Below are 27,893 nucleotides of genomic sequence, written 5' to 3'. Positions count from 1 at the left end.
ATGATCTTAAAGATTTAAAAAACCTGTATTTGTCAAAAGCCCTTTTTATGAATCTTCTTGAAGATGAAACACATTCTGCAAGAGAATAAGAACAATAACTATAAATTTTAAAAGACTCAAAATGGACATGGTTAAGGTTTGATGAGAGGTTACAACATAGCTGGCAAGGAAATCTGGTTATTTCTGTGACACATACTAGTTCAGTAATCAGAATATTAAGTAATGACCTTATACCAGAACATACTAAAACTTTAGAACTGCCTATCATCTCTAGAATGGTTATAGCATTTACCCAAATGTAACCTAAGGCCTATTATTTAACAGTACTTCCAGAATAACTTAACATGCCAAATAAAAAGGTATAATGAGTCAAAGAGACTTTGTTTCCTATTTAAATGTTGGGAAGTTTGTTTAAAAAAAACCCTCAAAAGTGGGGTGCCTGGGTGGCTCATTTGGTTAAGTGTCTGCCTTTGGTTCAGGTCATGATCTTGGGGTCCTGGGATGAGCCCAGCATCTGGGCTCCCTGCTCAGCAGGGAGTCTGCTTCTTTCCCCTGCTCGTGCTCCCTCTGTCTCTCAAATAAATAAAATATTTAAAGAAAAAGTCCCAGGCACCTGGTGGCTCAGTTGGTTAAGCATCTGCCTTTGGCTTAGGTCATGATTTTAGGGTCCTGGGATCAAATCCCACATCAGGCTCCCTGCTCCATGGGAAACCTGCTTCTCCCACTCCCCCTGCTTGTATTCCCTCTCTCACTATCTTTCTCTCTGTTGAATAAATAAAATCTTTTTAAAAGAAAAAAAAAGAGGAAAAAAATCCCTTCATTTTAATCTTAGTCTGCCCTGACCATCTGTAAAATTCTTTTCCAAAGATATCCCTACAACAAACCTTCTGCAACTTTTTCATTCAGAGTTACTTCCCTTAGTTGCATCAGTCTTGATTACATTTAGCAGAATTTTAACTCTTAGAAACCTTAGTCTCCAGTGAAAGCTAAGTAGTAACAAATTGTGAACTGTCGGGGCGCCTGGGTGGCTCAGTGGGTTAAAGCCTCTGCTTTTGGTTCAGGTCATGATCCCAGAGTCCTGGGATCGAGCCCCACATCGGGCTCTCTGCTCAGCAGGGAACCTGCTTCCCTTCCTCTCTCTGCCTGCCTCTCTGCCTACTTGTGATCTCTCTCTGTCAAATAAATAAATAAAATCTTTAAAAAAAAAAAAAAAAACTCTTTAGATAGCAAATTCAGGAATCAGTTAAGCACAAAGCATGTTTACTGACCCAAATATCCCTAGTTTCTCTGTACTAAGAAGTCAAAACACAAACTGACATCCAGTAATCAGTGCTTTAGCACTTTTTTCCTATTTGGAAATATCTAGATGTCCAGTGAATTCAGTCTCACTCACCCAAGCAAAACTTTAAAGTTTCAGGTTACCAAAGACTTTGAAAGGTATCTTAACAATTACCCATGAAAGCTGGAGACAATTAACCATTTTAAGTCCTCTTTTTGCTAACAGATTGCAACAGAGATAACAGGAGCTTATTTGACCTTCTATAAATCTTGGTAGAATAAAAGCTTTACCTTTAATGCTGCTAACTCTAACAGGTTTTAAACGAATTTAAGTTTAAATACTGGATTATATTCTACCTGACTCCTCTTTTAAAAGTCAGTTTGTTCCCCATTGTCCTTTTTTACCTGGAAACTGGCAGGGAAGTCTCAAGTGGGTGGTATTAAGTCCAGGGGATGCTCTTTGCTCCTTGATAGTGAGGGGAGGAGGAGGAGTAGCCAGTGGTGCAGGAGGCCCCTAGGGTGGTACAGAGGCCAGTTATGCACGCACTCAAGGTGGTACAGAAACAGGAGGAGGGGGAGGCAGAAGAGGCGAGGTGCTGCCCGAAGGCAGAAAAAAGGGTTCCCAACTCTAGAGCTCATCAGCTCCAACAGAGGCGTGGATGCCATGTTTTCCTACCAACAAAAGGAAATAGGCAGTCCATGTTAGGCCACAGAAGACAGGGAATTTCCCTGAAACAAGGGGATTTTCGGCAGCTCTCTAAAGTCCCCATCCCAAGGTTGACTAACCAGAGAGAGTTGGTTCCGATTATATCCATTTACCTGGGAATTGAGGGAGAAGTCCCTACGTAATGCTAGAGTAGCCTGGGTCTATTAGGAACAGTAAGAGTCAGAGTCCCCTTTGCTAGGAATGGCCCGTGTTTCCTCTACCAAACCTGGGTTTATTCAGAGGAGGCCTGTGTAGATAATTATCATCCAGTATATCAGGAGGGAGTTTACTGGTCTGGTTATGACCAAACACGTTCTGCAAGAGGTCCTTAGGTCCAGGTCCTGATTTAGAGCCCTGAAGGCCTGGATGACTTAGGGTACTTTCATCTATTTGCTGTTTCTTACAGAAGAGATCTAACTGATAGATCCTACTGAGGTCATACAGTACCTTTCTTAAATTTTTTAATCCGAGTGGTTTCCAGTGAGTTAAAAGGCATCCCAAGGGAGAGTTCTTGGGGACTGAAGAGAGATGGTTCATTATCAAACCCTACCCCTACCCCTGCTTCCCAGGTGGGATCCCACGCGCAGGTTATGTCAGAGGTTCCTGATGTCAAAGCGACGCAGGGCATCCCTTGAACAAAATCACTATGTTCGCTGCCACCATAAAGGCCTTGTAGGAGGGCGGCCCGCCTTCCCCTCGTTTCCCCATCGCATTCTAGACTACAATGGGTCCATATGCTGGTATGGACCCAGTTTACGTTGCCGTGAAAGCCCCATCATGCTTTAGCTTGCCTTGCTGAAGGAATTACTGTGAGGGCCATACCACACCTTGGCTTGCCTTGCCCTGAAGGCCACACTGCACCTTGGCTTGCTGGGAAGGCCCCGCCTTGAAGGTCACATTGCGCCTTGGCTTACCCTGAAGCCTTGGCTTGCCTTGCCCCAAAGGCCCCTCAGTAAAGGTCACACTGCACCTAGGCTTGCCTCACCATGAAGGCCGCAAAGAACCTGCCATTTTTAATCCATGGAAAATAGAAGAAAAATTTTTACAAGAGGAAAGGACCCAATTTTATAGCTTAAGTAGTTAGAGGATATTGACAGAAAACAATAAAAGTAGAAATCCATCATGATCTAAGCGACATTCCAGCACATGTAGTCTTTACAGCCAACTTCCCTAGGAAACAGTCCCCAGTTGGGTTTTAATTCAGTCGGATACTGGTTCTGGCTGGCTCCCAGTGGAGGTCTCATGACCACCAGAAGTGGCTAGACCAGAGATGCGGGAAGGGATCACATTCGACCAGTGAGGAGGAAACCTCACATGTGAGTCTTAAGATTGGTAGCCGTGCTTGTCACTTAGGCGGCCAAAGACAAACAGCTTTGTATGAAGGCAAGAATAAAGAGAGGGCATCAAGTGTCTGGGTCTCATTACCATTCCGGCCATTGTTCTAACTTGAAGCCAAAAGGCAGGCTTTCTCCTCTTTGTAGATTAGCCATGGGCTAGAGTATTGGAGCCTAAGCATTCGACCTGAAAATGTTCCAATAAGACCGTACTCCTTGAAGAGCCCCTGAAATGAGGGTAAAGGGAAAGCCAACGTCTCACCAATTCTGCCCCTAAGCTCAGAGTCCAGATGAAAAGATATGAAGCCCCACGTTGGCTCTCCAGATAACATAGTGTTTGGCTGTTGGTCTGTTTGGTGGGATGCAGTCAACGCCTAAGAATTCTTGAGACGTCTGTGGTGCAAAACGGTGGTGTTATTAAAGCAGGGAACGGGACCCATGGGCAGAAGGAGCTGCTGCCCCAGGACTTTGAGGTCAACTGATGATATACTTTGGGGTGGGGCAAGTAAAGATAAGGGAAGTTTCAAAAGGATGTTCATATGCTAAAAGAAGACTAGGAAAACTGAGGCCTTGCTATTGTCAAACTGAGGTTTTTCCCTGTAGCAAGGCTTTAACATTAAGATGATAGTGGGGGGGCTTCCTGGAGGAAAGTTCTACTCTGCCTGCCCTCAAGTATTTGTCAGTGGGCTGCAGGTTATAAGGACATTTAATTTTATCTACATTTCCTTCTGCCTTTATTTCCCACATCACTTCCACTTTTTTTTTTTCCTATGATGAATAACACTGCTTTGAACATTCTTGTACAGGTTTTTGTGTGGACCTGTTTTCATTTCTCTTGGCCATATATCTAGTAGTGGAAGGGCTGGGTCGTATGGTAACTCTATGTTTTACCTTTTTACACCTTTAATACAACCTTAAAATTCCATCACCAGTAGTGTGTTGTGAGGCTTCCAGTTTCTTTGCATACTTACCAGCACAGGATACTGTCTTTTGGTTTCTAGCCATCCTGGTGTGTGTGAACTGGTGTATCACTGTAGTTTTGATTTGCTTTTGCCCAATGATTCTTGCACATCTTTTCATCTGTCTTCTATTTCATAGTTTTAGCTCTTACATTCAGATTACTTTTTGAGTTTACATTTGCATGTGGTGTGAGGTAGGGGTCCACCTCTTCTCTTTTGTTTGGGGATATGTAGTTGTTCAGTGACATTTGTTGGAAAAAACCAGTTTTTGCATTTTGCTTGGCACCCTCGTAAACAAGACTTCTCAGGATTTTTGCAATCTTATTTTTTTTTAAGATTTTATTTATTTATTTGACACAGATCACAAGTAGGCAGAGAGGCAGGCAGAGAGAGTGGGGTGTGGGGGGGAGCAGGCTTCCTGATGAGCTGAGAGCCCGATGCGGGGCTCAATCCCAGGACCCTGAGATCATGACCTGAGCCAAAGGCAGAGGCTTAACCCACTGAGCCACCCAGGCACCCCTAACTTTTCCTAATAGTAAAATTCTAAAATTCATTTGTTGGGATTGCAGAAAATCAAGGAATCAAGGTTTGTGACCTTTTTTTTTTTAATTTGTTAATATTTGCTACAACCTTTTTGTGATCTTTTGATAGGCTCTGGTTTACTTTAGTATCCGCCATAAACAAGGCTCAGTAGTAGTAGTAGTAGTAGTAGTAGTAGTAGTAGTAGTAAGTAAAAAACTCAGTGTGATTGCCCAGGGTATATTGAAGTTACTTTGAAAAATAGACTAACCAAGTATTTATGTAAGAATAGTTTTGTGTCTTGTTAATATAAGGTGCAAAGATTTTTCTTCAGTGCCTTTTTGTAGAGATTTCATTGGTTGGGTGGCCAGAAGGTCTGAGTTGAGCTGCATGCTCTTGAGCAAGCAGCACTCTTTGGGCCTCATTCTCTTCTGTAACTCAAGGATGTTAGTCCAGGCTCTTCCTAGATCTCTGACTGGTGGGAGTGTGCTCCAGCAGTGGTTTTCATGTTCAGCACATCCATATAGAGTCCCGGGTATGAGAGAACAGTGTTTTGGAGGCTGTACTGTGTTTCAGAGGAGAGGTAGGTGCTTGCGTGTGGGCTTGGGCTCCTCAGACCTGCTTGAGTCAGAAATGAGGACTGCTACAGGAAAGGGCCTACTGACCCACCATTTTACAACATACGCTTTAACTTGTTTTTAAATTTGTGTTCATGCATTTGTATTCTTCATGCAGTCTTACTTGATCCCTTTAGTGATGGGAAAACGTGCTTTAGTCACATCCTTTACTGGGACCAAGGACTGTTCTTGGAATCTTTTAGTGCAATCATCCTTAATCACTTGGCTTTTCTTACCACTCTTCACTGGAATAAACCAGGGAATTGAGTAGTTTGGACAAGGGAGCATTTCAAGGGAGGGCTGGGGGAATGTACAGACAGCAGGTTTGGGATAGTCTAGATGGCAGTGTGTGGTCGCGTATTGTGGGGAGGAATGTCTCAAGGGAGAGCAAGCAGAACTTTGGAGAAGTCAAAAAAGGCAGTACAAAGCATGTAAGGTCACTTGCCAAGTGGCCCCATTTGCAGCATTCCTGTCTCTTGAAAGCCAGGGGAGTCTCCCTTGTGTTGCAGTGTGTCAGCGCCAGAATCAGGATATCAAGGGCAGTTTGGAAGCTGTGAACCACGCACAAAAATAAAACTGGTTTTTTGCTTTAAAGAATACGTTTCTAATCCATTAGGAATTGTAACAGTACAGATATGTGTTAAAAATCAGCAACCCTGCTTCAGATCTATAAGCACTCTTTATTATATTAACAGTAAATTCAGCAAAACATAATTTGAACTAAGTTCTCACACTGCTCTGAATTACAAAATATTGTAGAAGAAATTTGTACCTTTTTGTTCTTTTGTGTTTGTTTTAGGTGACAGCTCTGCTGGCTCTGTGTGTTAAACATTTCTTTACAAATATATAGTAGATCTACTTAAAAGCAATTTATTTTCTGATTTAAATATGTCTCCTGCTAATTTTTGGCTTTATTAACTTGTTTGATAATTTCTTTGTATAGATAGCACCAATGATAACTTCACCCATTTTAATTATTGTGCAAATTCCTAGTAAGAGCTTTTGGTTTGTTGCTTTGCTTCTTAAAGGACTACAGATAATGTACATTGTTGAGCACCTTGTTTTTTTAAAGCACCTTCACAAACTTGTCATTTCTTCCTCCTAAGGACCCATGCCATGGACAGGAAGATGTTATTGTTCTTGTTTAACAAAGTAGCACAGAGAAGTCACCTGGTGAAAGGCTGGGCCTACATTACCACTCACCTCACTGCCTGCCTTTTCTTCTGTGCTGTAGCGTTAGAGGAACGTGGTAACTAGAAGAGCATATTCCTTTTATAACTCCTCAGTCTAAGTAGCTCTGTGCTTTCAAGGCTTTGTTCCTTTACTGGGTTTTGTTTTGCCAGCTTGTGGGACTAAGGGAAGAGTTAATTGGGCCTGGTGGAAATAACTACGAAGCTCTAGAACAAGTATATTGGCAGCTTTGGGAATTGGTGTTTAACAATTGCTTATATTCTTATTTCATCTGTGACTTGAAAATGAGGTTACATAAATAACTGGAAAAATTTTTTTTCCTATATAAGCAATAATGCTTAATAGTTTTCAAGTTCAGGTGTTTTTTTGTTTTTAAACACATGGGCCCTAATTGCCAGAAAACCTCTGTTAATGAAGAATGGCATTGAAAATATTGAGGCCATAGATGAAATTTATTCTATTTACCAATTTTCTTCTCACTGAATCAAAAAAATCCTTAAAAACTAACTACTTAATAATTACTGAATGAAAGTAAAACTAGAACTCAGCTCACTGATGAAGTTATGTTTTCACTAGCTCTTTTAACCTTTTTTAAGGAATCTTGGGATTTTTTTTTTTTTCTTGCTGTAGTATCTGAGAGGGGTATGTTTATTTCAAGGCACCTCGAGGAATACATTCTTCCTTTTGAGCTACTAATTGACGTAATAGTACTATTCCAGTTTTGCAAAATCGTGTTTTTCCTCTAACATTCAGGATTGTTTGATAGTTCATTGTTTCTACTCACTGAGAAATAATTTTTTCTGGAAAATATTCAGATAGAAATATGATTTTTTCATTCTAACTGTTCAGCTTCCATAGAGACTGCACTTCCAGCTCTTGTTGTTCCCATCCTGGAGCCCTGCGGTAATTCAGAGTGTCTACACATTTTTGTAGACTTGCATTCTGGAATGTTTCAATTGATGCTCTATGGACTCGGTAAGTTACTCAATGATACAGTCACTCAGTGTGAAGAAGAATGTTTTAATAAAAGCTAACTAAAATTTTTTTGCCATTAGGTATTGGAAGGGGTGGTATTAGCAGTGCAGAAAGTAGATATGGAAGGAATAACTCTGGCTGACGTCTGTTCCTTGAGGCCAATTATAAGTCTGCTTTGGATTTTCTTGTATCAAAAATTAAACCTCCCAATATGAAGTGCATTCATGTTGTTTCTCTTTTGTAAAAGTAGTAATGTTGATGGCTGATGTTTTTTAGATTAACAATATTACCGCTAATAGTTGGGTGACGTGGAACCAACTACAGGAGATTCTGTTGTCACTCATGGCTGATGAACAAATTTATGACGGTGTAAAGCATCTAAATGTTGACCTAGGGTCCAGAATCCTGGAGAAGAGTGTTGTTCGTTTGTTTGTTTGTTTGTTTTTATTTTTTTCTGTCCTAAACACAGTAGACACTAATGTTGGATTTCTAACATCATCTCTTACCAAGTTGGTGTTCTGAAATGATGAACTACTTGGCACTTAGTGTTTTTGTATTGCTAATGGAACAATGTTCTTGCACATATTAGCACATTTACCATTTGAAATTAATATTAAGCTAGATTGATAAAAGTAAAAGGTTTTCTTGTTATACTGTATAAAGATAAATTTGTCTATGAATTGTTCATGGAAAGCTGGTCTCATTACTTTGAATCACATTGCATTTATGTTGGCTAAATGATAAGTGGCATACTTAGGAATTACCTTTTTAACTGTGACCCAAAGCACAACGCGATTGTTCATTCTTTAAAAAATTTTTTATTTAACTGTTTTCTTGACTATTTACATAATACATATTCATAAATAAGGAAGATGAAAATGTAAAAATGAAAGAAACAAAATACCTATTAGCAGTCATTCTTGCTTTAGGGGATATATGTTTGGCTCAGTTCAGGCTACTATAACAAAGAACCACAGAGAGGGTTGCTGAAACAATAGAAATTTATTTTGTCAGTTTTGGGAGAGTGGGAGTCCAAGATCGGGTTGCCAGTGTGGTTGGGTTCTGGTGGGGGCTCTGTTCTGGCTTGGAGATGTAGGCCTTCTCTCTGTCATCACACAGCAGAAGGGAGAGCAAGCAAGCTCTCTGGTGTCTCTTCTTATTAAGACACCAATCACATTATGAACTTGGTCTTACCCTTGTGACCGCATCTAAACCTAATTATCTCCCAAAGGCCCCAGCTCTGAAAACCATCATGTTAGGAGTTTAGGGCTTCAACATAACAAATTTCCATTGTAATGCTTGCTCTTCTTATTTTCTCTGTATATTTTTCTTTGGTTAAAATCATTTTATGTTTTGCTTTTTGTGCAACATGTTATTATAACATTTTTTGGTGTCCTTAAAAATTCTAAGTGACATTTAGCAAGCTGACCTTAAGCCAACAGCTCTTGTTTATGCCAAAAATCATTTGTGTTTAATAAGTAAACATGTTAATGTAGTTTTATAGGTTTTTCATTTTTTAGTTTTTGTATAGTATTACTAAACTATGTAATACTAGGAATTTGAAATACATGTGAATGAAAATTAGTAATTAACTACACGAAGAGTTTTGGGTATTAAAGTGTAGGCAAAGAATTAATTCGTATGTTTGTTACTTGTTCTTCCTGCTAGTGTACATTTGCTATTAATTAGTTGTCTTTATCTATATCTCAGTTTAAATATTAAAAAGGGTTAACAAATTAGGTTAAAATTTATGCCTAATGATGTGCTCAGTTTAGTTTTTCTCTGACTCAAAAATAATACTACTTTTGACTAAAACAATAATTTTCATGTAAGTTTTGGGCTACCTAAATATTTTATGCCTCATGTAAACAGTGAATTAATGAAGTGCTTTTTTCTATAGACCAGGCCACACTGGATGACATGGAAAAGTCTGTGAACGATGATATGAAACGAATTATCCCTTGGATTCAACAACTGAAGTAAGCTTATTTATTTAGCTCAAGACTAAAAATGGAAAGTTATTTTGACATGGTGTATTTTCTTCTCCATCATTACTCTTGATCAGTCACTGTCCTTAATGTTTATGACATGAAACTTGAGCACCTTTTGGTACTTGGAATTGAAATTTTCTTGGAATAGGGCCAAGATGGCAGTGTTTTGCATCTAGTTCCCCTCCAGAGCAAATACAGGTATGAAGGGCATGATACACTCTACTTTTCATTCTTTGCCACATTTCCTTCTGTAAAAGCACTGTACAAATCACTTACACAGTGAATTTTTTGAGTCTAGTGTTCTCTGCAATAGAGTCTTACTTGTTCTTACCCCAGATAATCTTCATGGTATGAATCTACCAGCTGACACTTCCAGAATAGTTGTTTCTGCTTCTCTGATACTGTCATTCAATACTGTCTCAAAATCCTTTAAATGCTTCATACTGTTAAACTAAAGAACATTGGAAATGCAGCTAGAGATAATTCTGTGAGGTTTCATTACCATCCTGGTACACAGAGGTGCCATTATGGCAACTCTAACAAACTCTCTTTTAAAATTAATAGAACAGAATTCCATGGGATAAAAATAAGTTTCAGAGATCAAAACTGAAACTGACAAATGGAGAAGGGGGCAGGGGGCTAGACTCTTCAAAGAAATCTGTTGGTTTTGTGATCTAGCCTTACCCCTTCTCCTCTTGCCAGTTGTATAAATATTTGTATAAATATTTGAAGACTTCACTGTAATCAAGTAATGATTTTATTAACAAGATGTGATTTTTAATGCCAGTAGATAATGTTTTATGAGCCTCCTTTTGAATAGCTGCTTAGTTTAACTGTATATGAAAAATGAATCATTACTCTGGGTAACGCATTCCAAAATTTTTAGTGATTTAGCATATTTTTGTGTATTTGGCTAAACAAATAACGTTTAAATACTTAAGTGCTTAATAACTCACATCTTAGGTAACTCAAGGTTATGTGGCACCCTAGCTAGCAGAAATATAACATAAAACCAGAAAGTTAAGTCCCCAAAGCCTTAAACTTATCAAATGTGTCTCTGTACTTAAACACATAATTTCTAAGAAGATTCTCCTAGTTACCACTTACAGTAGTGCTTCTCAAATGACCTTTAGGTAATGCCCAGTTGCTTTCTGATCTGTCATGGGACATGAATGTTTTTTGAGATGACTTTATTGAAGTACAATTTCTGTACCATAGAATTCACCCATTTTAAGTGTATGATTCAATGACTTGTAAATTTACTGAGTTTTGCAGCCATAATCACAGTCCAATTTTTGAACATTTGGAACATTTTCATCACCTCAGAAAGGTGTTCATTTATAGTTAACCCCCATTCCCGGCCTGAGCCCCAGGCAACTATGAATCTACTTTCTGTTCTTACAGATCTTTTTTCTTCTAGACATTTTGTATAAGTGAAATCATAAATCATTTCACTTAATGTTTGAGGTTTATCTATTTTGTAGCGGGTATCAAAGCTTAATTCCTTTATATGGCTGGATAATACTCCATTATATGGCTTTGTACCGCATTTTGTTTATCCATTCATAAATTGATGGACACTTGGGTTGTTTCACTTTTTTTTTTAAGATTTATTTATTTTAGAGCTTGCACATAAGCAGAGGGAGGGCCAGAGGGAGAGAGATAATCTGAAGCATACTCCTCACTGAGCAGGAGCCTGACCTGGGGCTCGGTCTCATGATCCTGAGATCGTGACCTGAGCAGAAATCAAGAGTCGCCCACTTAACCAGTTGAGCCACCCAGGCGCCCCTGGGTTATTTCAGTTTTTGGCTATTATGAATAATGCTGTTTTGAATATTCATGTTTCAGTCTATGTGTAGACATAACATTTTCATTCCACTAGGAATGGAACTGCTGAGTCACACAGTAAATTTATGTTTAACTTTTTAAAGAAACTGCCAAACTAGTTTCCAGAGTAGCTGTGCCTTGTTAAAATCTCATCAGCAGTATTTGAAGGGTTCCATTACCCTGCATCCTTGCCAACAGTTGTCACTGTTTTTGACCATAAGCATCCCAGTGAGTATAACGAGGTATTGCATTGTTTTCATTTCTGTTTTTCTAATGACTGATGATGTTGAGCATCTGTTCATGTGATTACTTTTCTTATAATGTGCAGTGAAAACAAATTCTACAAAAGGAAACGAAAAAAACATGTAAAATATAAGCCCCAATTTTTTATTGTAAGAACCAACAGACAAAATTATATCTCAGTAAACATAATCAGAATGAACAATATAAAAATAAAGAAATGTATACACATTTTTCATTGGCAGTATATATAGGCAGTTAATACAGAAAATTCATTCTTATGTTCAGATTTTTTGTTCCCTGAAATCAAAACAAACACTTACTGGCTATCCCATATGCACTTGGAAAATATTATCTTGTATTTATAATTTATATAAATGCATACTTATATGTATTTAGAATTTATATTGTATTAGTATTATCTTGTATTTAGAATTTTTTAATGTGACGGATGAGCTTGTTTCTTGCGTGTTGTAACTAATCTAGATTGGGTTGATGATGATGCTACTCACAGGAGATAGTGTATATCTTAACTGTTTCTGTTTTTCTTTAAAAACATACATAATGGAGATCCCAGTCTCACAAAGTCTCACATGTTAATGGGACTGGAGGTAGAGATTTGAAAGCAGTTTTGGCAAGTTCAGAACATTCATTTTGAACTTTTATCTAAAACATAGCAAGTATTGTTGCATTTTCAGAATCTATCTTCATTTCTTCATTTGTAGCCAGTTGTAGCAGTTGATCCTGTGAAGTTGCAGATAAATTTAAGTTGTTTTTCTGTGAGGGGAAAAAAAAAATACTTTCAGGACTTTATACATTTCTAGGTAATAGCTGACAAACTACCCTTAAAATTTTGTATGTTATGACATGGTTTTACTGCATGTGACTAGTACAGAGTTTTACCACATGCAGATCACTGCACAGATGCAGCAGCACCCGAACTGGGCTGTGCCTTGTTCAACAAGGCGAGCCTGCTGATCGTGAGCGTGGATGTTGTAATTGTTATGTTGCTCTGGAAAGTTTCTAAATTCATATTCTTATTTTCTGTAGTTATTTCATTGTGAACCAGTGAGGTTTGTGAACCCTTTTATGACATGGTTTTGAGGCATGGGACTAGCACAGTGCTTTTTCCATATATTTTTTATACACACACAGTGTCTAGCCTTAAGGATAGCTAATCAAATAAAAGTGAGAGGAGAACTATAAAAAGCATCAAACTGAAATCTGGTGGCTTAGCCAAGAGAGAGAGGAGGGAGAAAAGATCATTAATACTGGCACCTGCTAGATACATAACCGTCACTTTACACATACACAGAAGAAGAATGGGGACTGTAGATCTCTAGTGATACTAGAAAAATTAGGTACATTGATTGATTGATTTTTTTTTTTTTTAAAGATTTTATTTATTTATTTAACAGAGAAAGAGATCACAAGTAGGCAGAGAGGCAGGCAGAGAGAGACGGGGGAAACAGGTTTCCTGCTGAGCAGAGAGCCAGATGCGGGGCTCGATCTCAGGACCCTGAGATCATGACCTGAGCCGAAGGCAGAGGCTTAACCCACTGAGCCACCCAGGCACCCCAATTAGATACATGTATACCTATTTATTGTTTGTTCTCTTTTGTTCTATAAATATTTCTGGCATTTTATAAAAGATGTTGAGGTTGGTTATTGCTGTCTTAGTAAACCATAGGAAATCCGTCATTTTCTTTAATACACTGCTAGAGTGTCCCAGGCTTAATACTAGTTTAATTCTACCTTATGACCTTATTCACATCAGAGTTTCAACTCCTTAAACTAGAACTAATAGACCAATGCAAAACTTAGAGAAATGATTCATCATTATGGTTTTGTGTCTTTTTACTAGTTCAGTTAAGTTTCAGATTGTTATTTTTTAGTGATCTTCAGTAATCAGTTTACAAATCAGTTGCACACAGTTAATCAGAAGAATCTATGATTTTGTGATGTGAATTATCTCCTTTCAATTAAGGTTTTGGCTTGGACAACAGCGTTGCAAACAATCTATAAAACATCTGCCTACGATAAGCAGTGAAACATTGCAGCTGTCCAATTACTCAACCCATCCTATTGGAAACCTTTCTAAGAATAAGCTGTTCATTAAACTTACCCGGCTTCCGCAGTACTACATTGTAAGTATACAAAGGGGAGATTTGGGTGATCAGGGTCAGTATCTCTCACATGATTTTTCACTTAATCTAATCTGCAAACGTTTTTTCTTGGATGTTTAACTTAAGTGATTCTCAACCTAGGTGGTAGGGATGAAGGACAGAGGAAAATCATGCCTAAGAAATGCTAAAATGATCAGGCAGGGTTGGGGAATATAAAGTATATCTCTGTCCCTCACCCTCGGGTCTTTTGTGTAGTGAGGCCTAGTTTTTGCTTGGGATGAAGCATCTCCCATGTGTGGGAGGAAAGCAACTACTCTGAAGGTGTGGAGATGTTTTGGTGTCAGATAAACTTGCTTGGTTTTAATTGAATGTTAACTTGCATATAATGCATCCTTTTTACATTTTTTTTTTAAGATTTTTATCTATTTATTTGAGAGAGATATACAGCAAGAGAGGGGACATGAGCAGAGGGAATGGGAGAGGGAGAAGCAGGCTTCCCACCAAGCAGGGAGCCCGATGTGGGACTTGATCCCAGGACCCTGGAATCCTGACTTGAGCCAAAGGCAGATGCTTAGCGACTGAGCCACCCAGGCGCCCCCATAATGCATCCTTTTACATACAGCTGGCTGAAGTAGCTTTATATTCTCATCCTTAATAGATTGAAGGCATACATATATTGATTTTTACTCATTGCATTTTTATTGATTGCCTGTACCTTTCAGGGCACAGTAAGAGCCTTTCTTACTCTTTTTTCACTCTGTCTAGGTGTTTTCTAGTTAGTTTCCTTGAGATCTTTGAATTGGTTAAAAGTTGCAAGAATTTGAAATATGAACTCGCCCTAAATATATTTCCCTGAGTATAGAAATAGTTGTGTATACATAGATATTTTTGGCTAAGAATCTGAGATGTTTGAAGAACTTCATTCAGGATTGTTGACTGAAGGTAGTGGGAGTGAATTTTTTTAAGGTTTTGAGCTGTATTTTTAAAAGATATTATCTTTAAAAAAAAAAAAAAAAAGGTACCCTATGTATGTAGCCTGACATGTTTTAGGTTAGCATTATTTATAGAGAGCAATAGGTTTGTCATTGATAAGAACTTCACTTTTTTTCTGAATTTTAAAACCCCAGATGTTGAACCAGATTTGTCTGGTTCTTGGTGAGCCAGAACTTGGTGAGTTCTTTGTCTTCATCCTTGGTAAGCTCCCTGGTCTACATATAAAATGATATTGGGAATACATGCATAATAATCAAACTATGAACACCCAAAGATCCTTATACTCAGCCACAGACAAAATGATTTTTATTATTTCTGATGTTATTTAGTATCAACAGAAACCAGACATTAGTTTCAATGACTAATGATTAATTATAAAGCAGTAATTTGTTTCACGTGGCTTAGACCAAAACTGAATCTGTGTTAGTCTTCATCCTTTTTATTTCTCACGGTTGCTACATTTATAGAAATGGCGAAAACTGCTACTGTGGACATTAACATTAAGAAGAACAGAGGGAAGGCTTGCTGCCATTTTACTTTTGTCAGCTTTATTAAGATACAGTTTACATAGGGGCGATGTTTAGACTGTGTCTGAGTTGTAATAAATGCATATACTATTGTAATCCCCATCTCAGCAGAACACAGAACAGATCCCTCATGTCCCAAATGCCCTCATGCCCTCATTCTCTATAATCAGACCCTCCCCTCACTCTCAGTTGGTGACCACTGACCTGTTTTCTGTCTAGATAGGTTTGCCCATCAGTCTAGTTTCTTTCACTCGCATAATGCCTTTGATTTTCCTCCGTATTCTGATGTGTATTACAATTCATTCCAGTAATTGGAGTAGTAGTCATGGTAAGGATATACTACGGTTTGTTTAACCAGTCTCTGGTGATAGGGCATCTGGGTTATTTCCCGTTTGGGGCAATTATGAATAAAGCTGCTGTAAGCGTTTGGACATAGGTGTTGTTTGTTTGTTTTCCTAAGTGAACCTTGATTTTCACTTCTTTGGGGTAAGTAACTAGGAGAAGGATTGTTGGGTTAGGTTATAATATCAGTGTATGTTTAGATTTATAAAAAATAGCCAAACTTTTTACCAAAATGGCTGGGCCATTTTGCATTACTGATGGCAATGCAAGAGAGTTTGAGATGTTCTGCATTCTTGCCAGCACTTGGTATTATAACTTTAAAATTTTAGCCATTCTGGGGGTACCTGGCTGGTACCCCAGGTGGAGCATGCAACTTTTAATCTCGGGGCTGTAGAGATTACTTAAAAAAGAAAATCTTTTAAAAATAAGTAAATTTTAGCCATTCTGATAGAGGTATAGTGGTATTTTATTGTAGTCTTAATTTATGCTGCCCTAATGACTGATACTGAATATCTTTTCATGTATTTTTTTTGCTATCTCTCTATCTTCTCTGGTGAAGCATCCATTTTTCTTTTAATTCTTCCATTTCCTCAGGTGCATCAGTGTTATATTAGGTGTTAGCTTGAGAATTTCCTGAAGAGATGGGGTGGGGTGAGGGAGAGAAGGGAGGCAGGAAGAGAGACAGGAAAGCATATGTTTGTCAGAGCAATAGTCCAATGGCATATTTAGGGGACTTTTCTTAAATTTTAGGTAGAGCTTGAAAGAGTAAGCTGGTATAGTGGGTAAAGAGCAAGGTCTCTGGAGCCAACTGGAATCAAAGCATGACTCCATCATTTCTTAGCTCTTGAGACCTTGGGCAAGTAACCCAAGTATTTCATGCCTCAGTTTCTTCATCAGAAAACTGAAGGCAATAATCCCTTCTTTACAGAGTTATTAGGAGGACTGAATGTGTTAACGTCTGTTGGGTGCTTGGCACAGAATGCGCTGTGTAGTACTCTATATCACCGTTGGATGTTGGTGGTAGTGGTGTCGTTATCCTCACAATGACCTATCTGGCAGGGTTTGTTTTTGTATGCTTCTAGTTGTGAGAGTTAGTTGTCATTCTTCTCTGCTCTAACAGTGGAATTCATAGCAGGTTTTATTTTTAAGATTTTATTTTTGAGTAATCACTATACCCAATGTGGAGCTTGAACTCATAACCACTAGATCGAGTCACGTACTCCACTGACTGAGCCAGCCAGGTGCCCCCTAGGATGTTTTAACGGTTAAGGGAAGTAGCGCAATTTGAAATAGATACCATTCTAGAATATCTAGCAGATCTGCTGGACTTAGGCATGCAGTGTCTTAAGCTAAGGTATGAATATCTAGAACACTTAATGCTGTCATAGTCTAAATGTCCCATTTGGTATAGTTTATGGCGGTTTTTGCTTTTATTCATTAGGCTGATCTGTTTTTTAGAGAACAAAGTATATATTTAACAGGAATGCTTTTTTTGTTGAGACTCATGATTGATTGGTTCTTGTTTAAAGAAGAAAGACCATCTACGTTAGATGTACAAACCTGAACCCTATGTGCTGTAAGAAGGAAAATATGCAACACTCATTAATTATTTCTGTGAGTCTCATTTCTGACTGGGGCCTTCTTAGGTTGTGGAGATGTTGGAAGTTCCCAATAAACCCACACAGCTGTCGTACAAGTACTACTTCATGTCTGTGAATGCTGCAGAACGTGAGGACACCCCTGTCATGGCGCTCCTGCTGCAGCAGTTCAAGGAAAACATCCAGGAGTTGGTTTTTCGCACCAAACCTGGCAAACAGCCTAGGACCGGTCCCAAGCGCAAGGTAGGATCACATACAGAAGTGAGCACAGGATTTGTGTGTATTAACTCTGTCATGTTCTTTAACAGTTTTTAACCTGAGAAAGAATTAGATCTGCTTTATAAAAGACTGAAGGGCAATAAGGTTTAAATAACAATTTTCTACATTTTCTTGAAAATGCCTCTCTTTTCATTAATAATTAATTATACATCATTTCCACAAGGTTGCTGAATACACAATATTTACATAAGTTTCCAGTATTTAGGTTGAAATATTTGCTCAATAAATATTTGTTGAATGCATAACATTTGTTTTGGTTAACCTTGAGCTATAGTAGTTTAACTGCCTTAACTAATTGCATCACCTGTACTTTTGTACCCACTTGTGTTCTTTACTTAAATTCTAGTTGTCTGATGATCCATGTCCAGTAGAACCCAAGAAAACCAAACGATCAGGAGAAATGTGTGCCTTCAATAAAGTTCTAGCTCACTTTGTTGCTATGTGTGATACAAATATGCCATTCGTAGGACTTCGGTTGGAGGTAATTTTTTTGAAAGTTGTGACTATTCTGTATAAAAGAATAATTTATAAAATTCCTTGCTAAAGCTACATGGATTCCATTAGGAGACCCAGAATGGCTGTGATCTTGGTTATTTTGGAAGGGTTGGGATTGAAATCATAGCATCTCATGGTATACCTGTAGAACATGACTTAAATCTTTTTTTTTTTTTTTAATTTTGTTTATTTATTTAAGAGACAGAGATCACAAGTAGGCAGAGAGGCAGGCAGAGAGAGAGAGGAAGAAGCAGATTCCCTGCTAAGCAGAGAGCCCAATGCGGGGCTCGATCCCAGGACCCTGGGATCATGACCCGAGCTGAAGGCAGAGGTTTTAACCCACTGAGCCACCCAGGCGCCCCAGAACATGACTTATATTATTTCATCTTTCTGATTCCAAATTGTGAGCATTCTGCTCTTTATGGAAATGGAAAGTAAATTCTTCCCAATTTACAAAAAAGATAATTTTTGAGTATTAACATCTTACTACCATACCTTAGTAGGAACATTATCTCTTAGAGTTGGTTAGTTGATAAAGGTGTGTCTTATTTTTGAGTTGGTAAAGCCATACATATTGCTTACACACTAATAAAACCAGGTTCCTTTCTGAGAAACATGTCAGAAAGAATATTAAACCTGATTTTCACTCTTGTCACATGGACTAAGGAATAGACTTAGAATTAGTGTCTTTCAAGAATACACAGCTGTGGTATCCCGCATGATCCCCAAACTTGAGAGTAAAGGGCAGTAACAGAACCTGCATTTTTATATTTCCAAAAGGGACTTTGGCCAAGGATTGGCATCCCTTTAAAGGGATACACCAAAACCTTAATTATTTCCCTCTGTTTTAAAGTTTTACTTTTTGTAAGACTCCTCCCCTTTGTAAATTATTGGGAATGAAGTGGAGACTTTGCCACAATAAAACAAAAAAAAATTTTTAATGTTTATAAATAAAACTGAGGTTTAAAAAAAAAGTAAAAGAAGAGACCTGGGAATGGGTGAATTATTTTAGTGAAACTGATGATGATAGTCTTGGGAAGACTTGTTGAATATCATGCATTAGAGCAGAAATCACCAAACTTTTTCTGCAAAGGGCCAGACAGTAAATATTTTAGGCATTGTGGGTCATATGGTCTCTTATAGCTACTCAGATCTGCTTTTGTAGTGTGAATCAGCCACAGTTGATGTTTAAATAGATGAGTACAGCTATGTTTCAGTAACACTTCATTTACAAAAACATCATTGGGCCGAATTTGGCCCATGAGCTATTATTGTATGCTGACCCCTGTTTTGTAGGGTTTCAGGGTCTGAAGCCAGAGTAAAAACTATGAAGAACAGGAATAGCCCAGAGAAATTGAGGCCCAGAAACAGGCATCTCAAATAGATACTCAGGTCCTTGATGTCCTAACTCCTAGAACTGTGAGCTTGATGAATGTCAGATGCTTAACCCCTAGCCACCCAGACACCCCTGCATTCATCTTTTTAACTCACTTTCTGAATCCTCCAGTTGGGAAAGCTATCTCATTGGGTAAATGCATAAATTGGAAATCTTTTCTTGGGTTTCACACAGGAAGTATTTTAATTGTTAAAAATAAAAATGTATTCCAGAAGAGCATCTAAGTGGCTCAGTCAAAGTGTCTGCCTTCAGCCCAGGTTGTGGTCCCAGGGTCCTGGGATCGAGCCCCATGTCGGGCTCCCCACTCAGCCAGGAACCTCTTCTCCCTCCTCCCTGCTTGTGTGTTCTCTCTCTCACTCTCTGTCTCCGTTTCTCAAATAAATATATAAAATCTTTTTAAAAAATGTATTCCAGAAAAGTTATACACTAAAAACTATTGTTTGTGAAAGTGGGATGTGACTGTGACTCAGACTTTGTTTTGAACAGATGTAATGAAGAAAGACATAAGAAAACCAGTCTTATTTTACAGTTGCATCATTCAGAATCACTAGGATTGATTCTCTTAGTCTCCAAAATTCTGAAGATTGGCCCCCAGAGGTGTTTTGTTGTTGTGTTTTTTTTTTAACTAGGGGCTCTGGGTCAGCTTTGGGTTTCACAGCACTTAATATAGTTGCCCAGGAAATCAGGAGATGGAGGACAGTGTGCCTGTCTGATAGGTTCTAACTTTGGAACAGAGTGGCCCTAGAACGGGTGCCACGAAACAGACACTAATACTTAGAAAAGGTAGTTTCCTTTGTAAAGTTGCTGGTCTGATCTACCTGCTTTTTCTCTTACCAGTTGTCCAATCTGGAGATTCCCCATCAAGGAGTGCAAATGGAAGGTGATGGCTTCAGCCATGCAATTCGCTTACTGAAGTAAGTCCCCATCCCGTGTCTCCCTTGAAGTCGCGCATTACAGCCACAGTGCTAGAGCGGTTTCTCTCCCATGAAACAGCATAAAGCAGAGTTCGGCACCTGTGGATGTCACTGATTTCTGCACAGAATTACTGTCATCTGGGGGAGGCTTCCTTTTCACCTGCCGAGTGGGGATCCAGCACCACTTGGTGTCTTAGGATGTCTTTCCTCTGCATTCCTTTTCATTCATTTAATGGCTCTTTACTCAGTGTGACTGTGTATCAGGCTTGAATTCTGCTAGGTCCCTTCAGGATGGTCTGGATTCATGTAGTAGGAGGATCTAAGCTAGTTTGGAAGTCAGAAAGGGTATCCCTGAGGAAGTACCAGTTGTATTTGGACTGAGGGAGAGGTGAGAATTAACCAGAGGAAAGGGAGATTTGGGGGAGGGGCGGGGGTGGAGTGTGCAGTACTGACCAGAAGGGATAACTGCTAGGGTGGTGGCAGTTTTTCTCTTCTTTCTCAGAGAGAGCTCTGTACCCTGGAACTGAAAGGAGGTGAGAGTTGAGAGAGATGACTCTGGAGCTGAGCTGTAAGCGGGAAGGGGTCAGATCCTAGAAGGCTTTGTAAGTGTCCTTAAGGAATGTGGACTTGATCCTAATGGCAGTATGAAGCAATCAGACGATTTGAAGCAGCAACTGACATCATTGGCTAGGTGTTTTGAGAGCTCGTCCTGGAAGCCATATTGAGAATCAGTTGGAAGGGACCAAGACTGAGTGGTGAAACCGGTTGCTGAAGTGGTTCACACCAGAGTTGTTGGTAGCTTAACCCTGGAAAGGTTCCACAAGGACTTAGGGGATGGAATGGAATATTCAAGGGTTTGTGAGGAGATTGATGATGAAGGAAAGAGGAGAAGATGGCACAGGTGCCTGTTGGTTTTATCTTGGGCATGTGGTAGGTGATTGTAGTGTTTTCTGAGATAAGGGACACCGAAGATGTGAGTTTGAAGGGGCTTTGCTAGGTTTGAGGTGCTTATACATCCTTTTGGCCAGGCAGGGCTGGATCTCAAGCTCTGGCGACAGGGCTGGCCGGGAGGAGTAAATGAGTCATTGCCAAGGTGGTAGAAATTGAGCTGGGCTGTTACATAGATTGCCAGGAAAGAGTATACAGAGGGAGATGGGCAGAGGGCTTGGCTCTAAGTGGATCGAGGACCAGGGGCCAAAGGATGCTTCGAAGGAAAGCCAACATGGTGCGTGTGCTATGGAAGGTGACCAGGATGGACTTGGAAAATTAACCTCCCATTTACGAGATCAACCTTTCTGGTGCAGAAAACAGTTCTATGGGGGCGGGGTAGGGTGGGCATTTGTATTGTTTCTTAGATGTTGCTTAATAATATAAATCACTGAAGCAGGTTTTTATGGGATTCCTCTGACTACCAAGACATGGCAGCTCTGCCAGTGGAGCTTTCATTTTCGTTACTTGGGAATCAGTTGGTTTCTGGGGCAGATGGGAAGAGCTAGTGGACAGCACGTACTCTACCCGTGTGTCAAGGTGCTCACTTGAGACAGTTGAAGAACTAGGATAGCTTCCCTTCCTGGCTGTCTGAACACCATCTCTACAAAAAGTTCTCGGGAAAGAGAGCTGGCCTTGTAATGGAAATCACTAGGCCAATGTGATACTTTTAATGGCTTCTGGTTTTTAATTACTTCTGTGTGAAGAAGTACAGGGGTTTGGGGTTTTTTGTTTTTTTAACTTTTCACTCTTCCTGGCAACTGCAGATAAATAGTGTTAACATTTGTGTTCTGTTCTCTTAGTTATATTTTTCATGTTTTGCAGGAGTCTTAAAATATCTTGTTCTCAGCATTTTTATAAAGAAATTTCAGTCCCCTTCCTTCCTGAATACAAGAGAACCCATAATATAGTCCTACCTAGGAAGGAAGCATTTCCTATTTTTTAAGCTTCATTTAATAATAATTTTTGAAAAGTCTTTATTATATCCTGGCTATTATTTTCTTTATTGAAAACTTAAATGGAAAAAATGTAGAGAAATGGATAAATTAAAGATAATTTGTCTAGTAACCAACATTATGAGGATTATAGGGATAGGATGTAGAAATGAAGAAGAAAACCGTAAACAATAAATGTCTAAACACAATTTTACTAAATCAAAATCTGACATAGGTCTAATATATAATTGCTCTCATACATTTAATGTTTAGAAAGCCTTAAGTCTTGGGGCACTTGGGTGGCTCAGTCATTAAGCATCTGCCTTTGACTCAGGTCATGATCCCAGGGTCCTGGGATCAAGCCCCCCATCAGGTTCCCTGCTCAGCAGGAAGCCTGCTTCTCCCTCTCCCACTCTCCCTGCTTATGTTCCCTCTCTCACTGTCTCTCTGTCAAATAAATAAATGAAATCTTTTTTAAAAAGTCTTAAGCCTTTATTCCTAGACATATTAATACTACATGGGAGTATGAGTTGATACATCAAAGCTTTAAAATTGAGTACAGTTTTCTAGTCTTTGATAAAAATATGTTCTGTTCTTGTTCAACTTATCTTTTTGAGTCTCTGTTGAGCAGGCCTCCCTGAAGTATCTGTGAGAGTTTTATGGTAAACGCCTTAGACTGGTATTGTCCATGGGCCTGTTACCTTGTGTAGATTCCCAAGAGCCTTGATCCAGCAGCACAAAGGACTCAGGTCTCAGGAGCAGCATGGTCACAGTGCCTCCGTTTGAGCTCTTGAGCAAACTTCCCACCTTCTCCTGAACTTAACACTACTGGGCCAGTGGCGCTGGTCTGCTAGCCACACCCACAAGGTGTTTTCATCTTGTCCATTGTGTTTCTTTGCCTCTTGTAGTTTATGCAAATAATGCATAGGCACAGTTCATTTTTGCACGGTTTGTGACTCAGCTTCTAGCAGTTATGTGACTCTGTCCTTCTGCATTTGCATGTGCAACCTTTATAAAACACTTTTCATTTTCCTTATGGGCACAATTGCATTTCTTGAACTAGCACATTTAGTGATCTCCCGGCTCATGCACTGTGGGGCCCTAATGTGGTTACTGCCGTTTGTAAAACCCCCCAGGATGAAATCGACATACAGCACAAGGTGGTGGTGCTGACACCCATCTGCCCTGGAAGACCAGAGCCCAGTTCCTACATTCTTCCCATACTCAGAATTACAGGAGAAACCTCAGTTAGAAGTAGCTGTTTAGATCAAAAACCTTTTTTGGATTGGTAGAAATTTTCAGATAAAGTTAAGCCACTGTCCAGGAAATATCTTCCTCAGTTCTTCATTTTTGGTGACTCTAGTAGTAGTTTGCAGTATCTTGAGTTTATAATAATTTTGTTTCAAAGGGTTTCCTTTTAGGAACTATCCATTTTCATCCTTGGGTGGGGGAGGATCAGAGTTACAATTATAGTTTATTCTGTTACATTAGTAACCTTAAAAAGCAAGTAAATAGTTTCCAGGTTCCTTGAAGCTGAGCCAATTACTTGTGTATGACAGATGAAGAGGGCAGCATAGAATGCACTCTTAGGATCTTGCTGTCCCTAGAGCATGAACTGAAAGTCTTATTCTTTTATTTAAAGACATGCTGGCTTCTATGGGTTCATTTTCTAACCAGATGGATTTCACGAAACACCTATTTATATGAAAGGAAGATAATGTACTGCATTATTATATTTTTTAAATCAAGATTTAATAATCGATCTGAATTGGCTGCTTTATAACTCCAGTGGGTTGGGGTTATGTTTTCAGGGATATGGATAAGGAGAAGTCCTCAGTATACCTACGAAATTGACAAGCATATATGCAGTGTATGGAATTCCTGTAATTACCCCAGATAACGTTGGACAAGATCTTTCTGGTAGTGAGTGATAAAAATTATGTAGTGCGAAAGATTAACATTTTTTTTCAGGATTTTATTTATTTATTTGAGAGAGAGAGAGCACGGGGCGGGGGGCAGGGGCAGAGGGAAGACTGGCTAAGCAGGGAGACTTGACATGAGGCATTGCAGGGCTCGACTCGAGGCTTAGCCTAGGACCTCAGGATTGTGACTTGAGCCAAAGGCAGATGTTTAACTGACTGAGCCACCAGGTGCCCCAGAAAGATTAACTTTTGAAATGTTTATATATAAACATTTCAAAAGTATATATATATATATATATACACATACATACATACATACATTTAAGAGGAGCTGTGGTGGAATTTGTAATTGAGAAAATTTTAGTACTATGATAATTCTCTTTTTATGCAAACTATAGCTATTTTCTACCCTACAATTTTTCTTTTTTCATTTGCAATCTCTGTCCCTCTCTAGCCCTCTTGAATTGTTTATTCTAGGCAAGTGGTTCTCCACCCCAGGGCGATTTTGCCCTCCAGGGGACCTTTAACAATGTTGGGAGATATTTTTGGTGATCATTAACTGAGAAGGAGGGGTGGGAGGTTCAATTGGCATCTGGGAGGGAGAGACTAAAGGCTACACAATAAAGAATTACCCAGCCTAAGATGTCAGTATTGTGGAGGTTGAGAAACCCTAATCTAGGTGTTTCTGAGTAAGAGGCCTGAATCAAGATTCCATGTTTCCAGTTTTTGTTAGACTTAGATAGAGATAATCATTATACCAAGTCTGAAAATTAACTCACCTTCCCTAGGAGTTAAAGGATAATGTATAATTTAAAAATACATGATCTCATTATCTTATCTATTGCTGGGGGAAAAAATGAAAATATATTACCTCATAATGTTTTATGACGAGGTAGTTCCTAAAGCTGCAAGAGGAAAATGGGTAGGTAGGTATTTTAAACCAAAGCTAATACATTCCTCTTCTATATGTGATACATTTAAGTGAAAACATTTTAAAATGAGTTAGTACATGCAAAGCTTCATCACATTGAGTGTTACCTCTGCTGCAGAGGCGGGGAGAGATAAGGAACCTGGCATTTTATCTTGGCATCAGTTGAGACTTGGGTTTACCACAAAGGGAGCTAACTACACGATTACCTATTGTATCAGCTGCCACCAGCACTTTCAGTGTACACTGTGTCGGGTTTAAAATCAGTGACGCGTAAGGTAATTATCTCCATCGTGTCGTTGGGAAACTGAAATTCAGAGAGGTTAAATGTGGCTGGGTCAGAATTAGAATGCAGGTCTCTGACTCCAAAGCCTGTGTTCTTTCCACTGTACCATTGTGTTCTCAAAGAGTGGTTTTACAAGTATTCTTTTCCCCTTAGCTTTTCCATTAGGATGTTCTAGATGGTTAGGTTTCATAGAAAGCCAATATTCTTTATTTTCATGCTGAAGAATCGTAGTGTTTCTAATAATAGGAATAAGGATGGAGACAGACATACTTTGTTCAAACACTCAAACACTTTATTAAAGTAAGAGGTCCTAGTCTGTGTTGATTTGAGAAGGGGATCCAGTGCTGTGAATTGCTGCAAATAGCTTCCTTCTTGCACAGAAGGCAACTAGTAGTAGAGCTTGAACTGAAGCTCTAATGTGATAGCCCGACTGTTGTTGTGTAGATTGTGCTCTTGCTTTTCTGTGATACAAAGTATACTTCATATGTTCTGTCTTTTGTCGCCAGAATTCCTCCCTGTAAGGGTGTGAATGAGGAAACCCAGAGGGCTCTGGACCGTTCTCTTCTCGACTGCACTTTCCGATTGCAAGGTAGAAATAACCGCACATGGGTGGCGGAGTTAGTGTTTGCGAATTGTCCACTTAATGGCACTTCTACTAGGGAGCAAGGTGAGATGCTTCACACACTTTGTCTTTGCATATTTCTGGGGTTTTCTTTTTAGTATTGATACCTTTTAATCCTCTTGTTTAATCCTGTAGGTCCATCGCGGCATGTTTATCTGACATATGAAAACTTGTTGTCTGAACCCGTTGGTGGTAGAAAAGTGGTTGAAATGTTCCTTAATGACTGGAATAGCATTGCACGATTATATGAGTGTGTGTTGGAATTTGCACGTTCTCTACCAGGTACATGTGATAATCTTCCTCCCCCTCCCCCCCTTTTTTTAACTGAAGAAGAAAATGTGGTGAAGAAAACATTTCAAAAGAATATCTAATGAAAAATAAGTTTCCCTTCTACCTCAGGCTTTCCCCCAGAAACAACCACTGTTAGTTTCTTGTGTATCCAGAAATCTTTACTCCAAGCCTGTTATTGTAATAACAGGTAGCATTTATTGAGAGTCTACATACAATGTAACAGTTTGCTTGTGTTAACTGTTTAAAGTTACCCTGTGAGGTGGGTGAGTTATTCCTCAGTTCACAAATGAAGAAAACAAGTCACTGAGACTACAAAATTTACCAAAGGTTGCACGGCTAGGAAAGGGCAGAGCTGGAATTGGAGCCTCCTAACTGCTGTGCTGTACTGCTTCAGTATCTGCCCCCTGCCCTAGACCCCTTCTGTAGAAATGGACTTGGAAGCCTGCTATCTATGCCATTTCATTCCTTTTTATTTTTTTTTTTTTTTTTTTTTTTTTTGAACGAAATGCATCTAGAGATCTTTCCAGCTAGGCATAGGATACTGCCCAGATGCCCTCTTCTTCAAATATATGTTTTAAAGTTTTGCATGCATCATTTTAATTTCCTTTTTGCTTCCTTTCTCTTTAGACATACCTGCTCATCTAAATATTTTCTCAGAAGTCCGTGTTTATAATTACCGAAAACTTATCTTGTGTTATGGAACCACCAAGGGAAGCTCAGTAAGTTTGTGAACTAATTAGAACTGAAGTTCCTCTCATAGATTCTTTAAAAATCAACAATTCAAAAGTTATGAAAACTGCCTTGAACTAATTGAGGACTCAAGTAAAAATTAGGGTTAAAATGGTAAATTTTAAGTACTTTGATGATATATAGTAGACTAGTATACTGTAATGCTTAACTCTTTTTAAAATTGGAAGCGAAAATTAATGCTGTCTTTGATGGGTTATATAATCTTGATGAGTTTTAGACCAGGTAATATACTTTTGGTGTTTGTATTTTATTCTTTACCAATTTCAGATCTGGTTAGCAACATGATTACTGTCCTGAAGATTGCGAATGGTTTTAAACAATACTATATGTTTATGCTTTTGATCACATGATTATTAACATTGTTTGATCCTGTTTCAGTCTTAAAGGCGTTCCCTGTAATCTCTGTGTCCTCATTTTCTTCCCACTCTATATGTGAAGTCCTAGAAATTTAGTATAAAAATTCAGCCAGCTGGCTTCTTTCTGGACTCTTCACATCAAGTAATATCAGAAATTAATCAAGTGTTTTAAAATCTATTAACTAAAAGCATCTGTGTTGGAAGAGGCTTCCATTCCCCTTATGACAGTGCTCATGTAGACGGTGACTTTTCTTCAGTCCTACATAAAAACAAAAAATAAAAAACACCAATAATAATTTCCAAATAAAGTTTAATCCAGATTTTTTCTTTAGCACCTTCTCTGTTTTATTTGGTGGAGGTGGGCTAATAAATACCTACTCCGCAATTGCACCGGTCCATAGTAACAACACTTTTGGAGTTTACAGAGTCCAGTCTTCTAACTGGCTTTCCAGAAAGACCTCATGTAGATCTTTGGCATTTTGCCTTACTGTTTAAACATTGTTTTTTCT

General features: G+C 38.9%; 1 protein-coding gene across 2 annotated transcripts in view; it reads left to right on the top strand.

Moving 5' to 3' along the window:
- Positions 1–27,893, top strand: part of MED14 (mediator complex subunit 14) — a 72,264-nt gene that overhangs the window by 22,345 nt on the left and 22,026 nt on the right. For both annotated transcript variants that reach the window (XM_032329518.1, XM_032329517.1), the window contains exons 11-19: positions 7,454–7,579; positions 9,480–9,558; positions 13,625–13,784; positions 17,272–17,466; positions 17,849–17,983; positions 20,231–20,307; positions 25,872–26,032; positions 26,123–26,269; positions 26,906–26,997. In XM_032329518.1, the coding sequence (XP_032185409.1) occupies positions 7,454–7,579; positions 9,480–9,558; positions 13,625–13,784; positions 17,272–17,466; positions 17,849–17,983; positions 20,231–20,307; positions 25,872–26,032; positions 26,123–26,269; positions 26,906–26,997 (1,172 nt within the window). The remainder of the gene's footprint in view (positions 1–7,453; positions 7,580–9,479; positions 9,559–13,624; positions 13,785–17,271; positions 17,467–17,848; positions 17,984–20,230; positions 20,308–25,871; positions 26,033–26,122; positions 26,270–26,905; positions 26,998–27,893) is intronic.

This window comes from Mustela erminea, chromosome X, assembly GCF_009829155.1.
Source record: "Mustela erminea isolate mMusErm1 chromosome X, mMusErm1.Pri, whole genome shotgun sequence".
Taxonomy (NCBI): domain Eukaryota; kingdom Metazoa; phylum Chordata; class Mammalia; order Carnivora; family Mustelidae; genus Mustela; species Mustela erminea.
The sequence above is the reverse complement of the archived record's forward strand: the minus strand, read 5'-3'. Positions and strand labels throughout refer to the sequence as shown.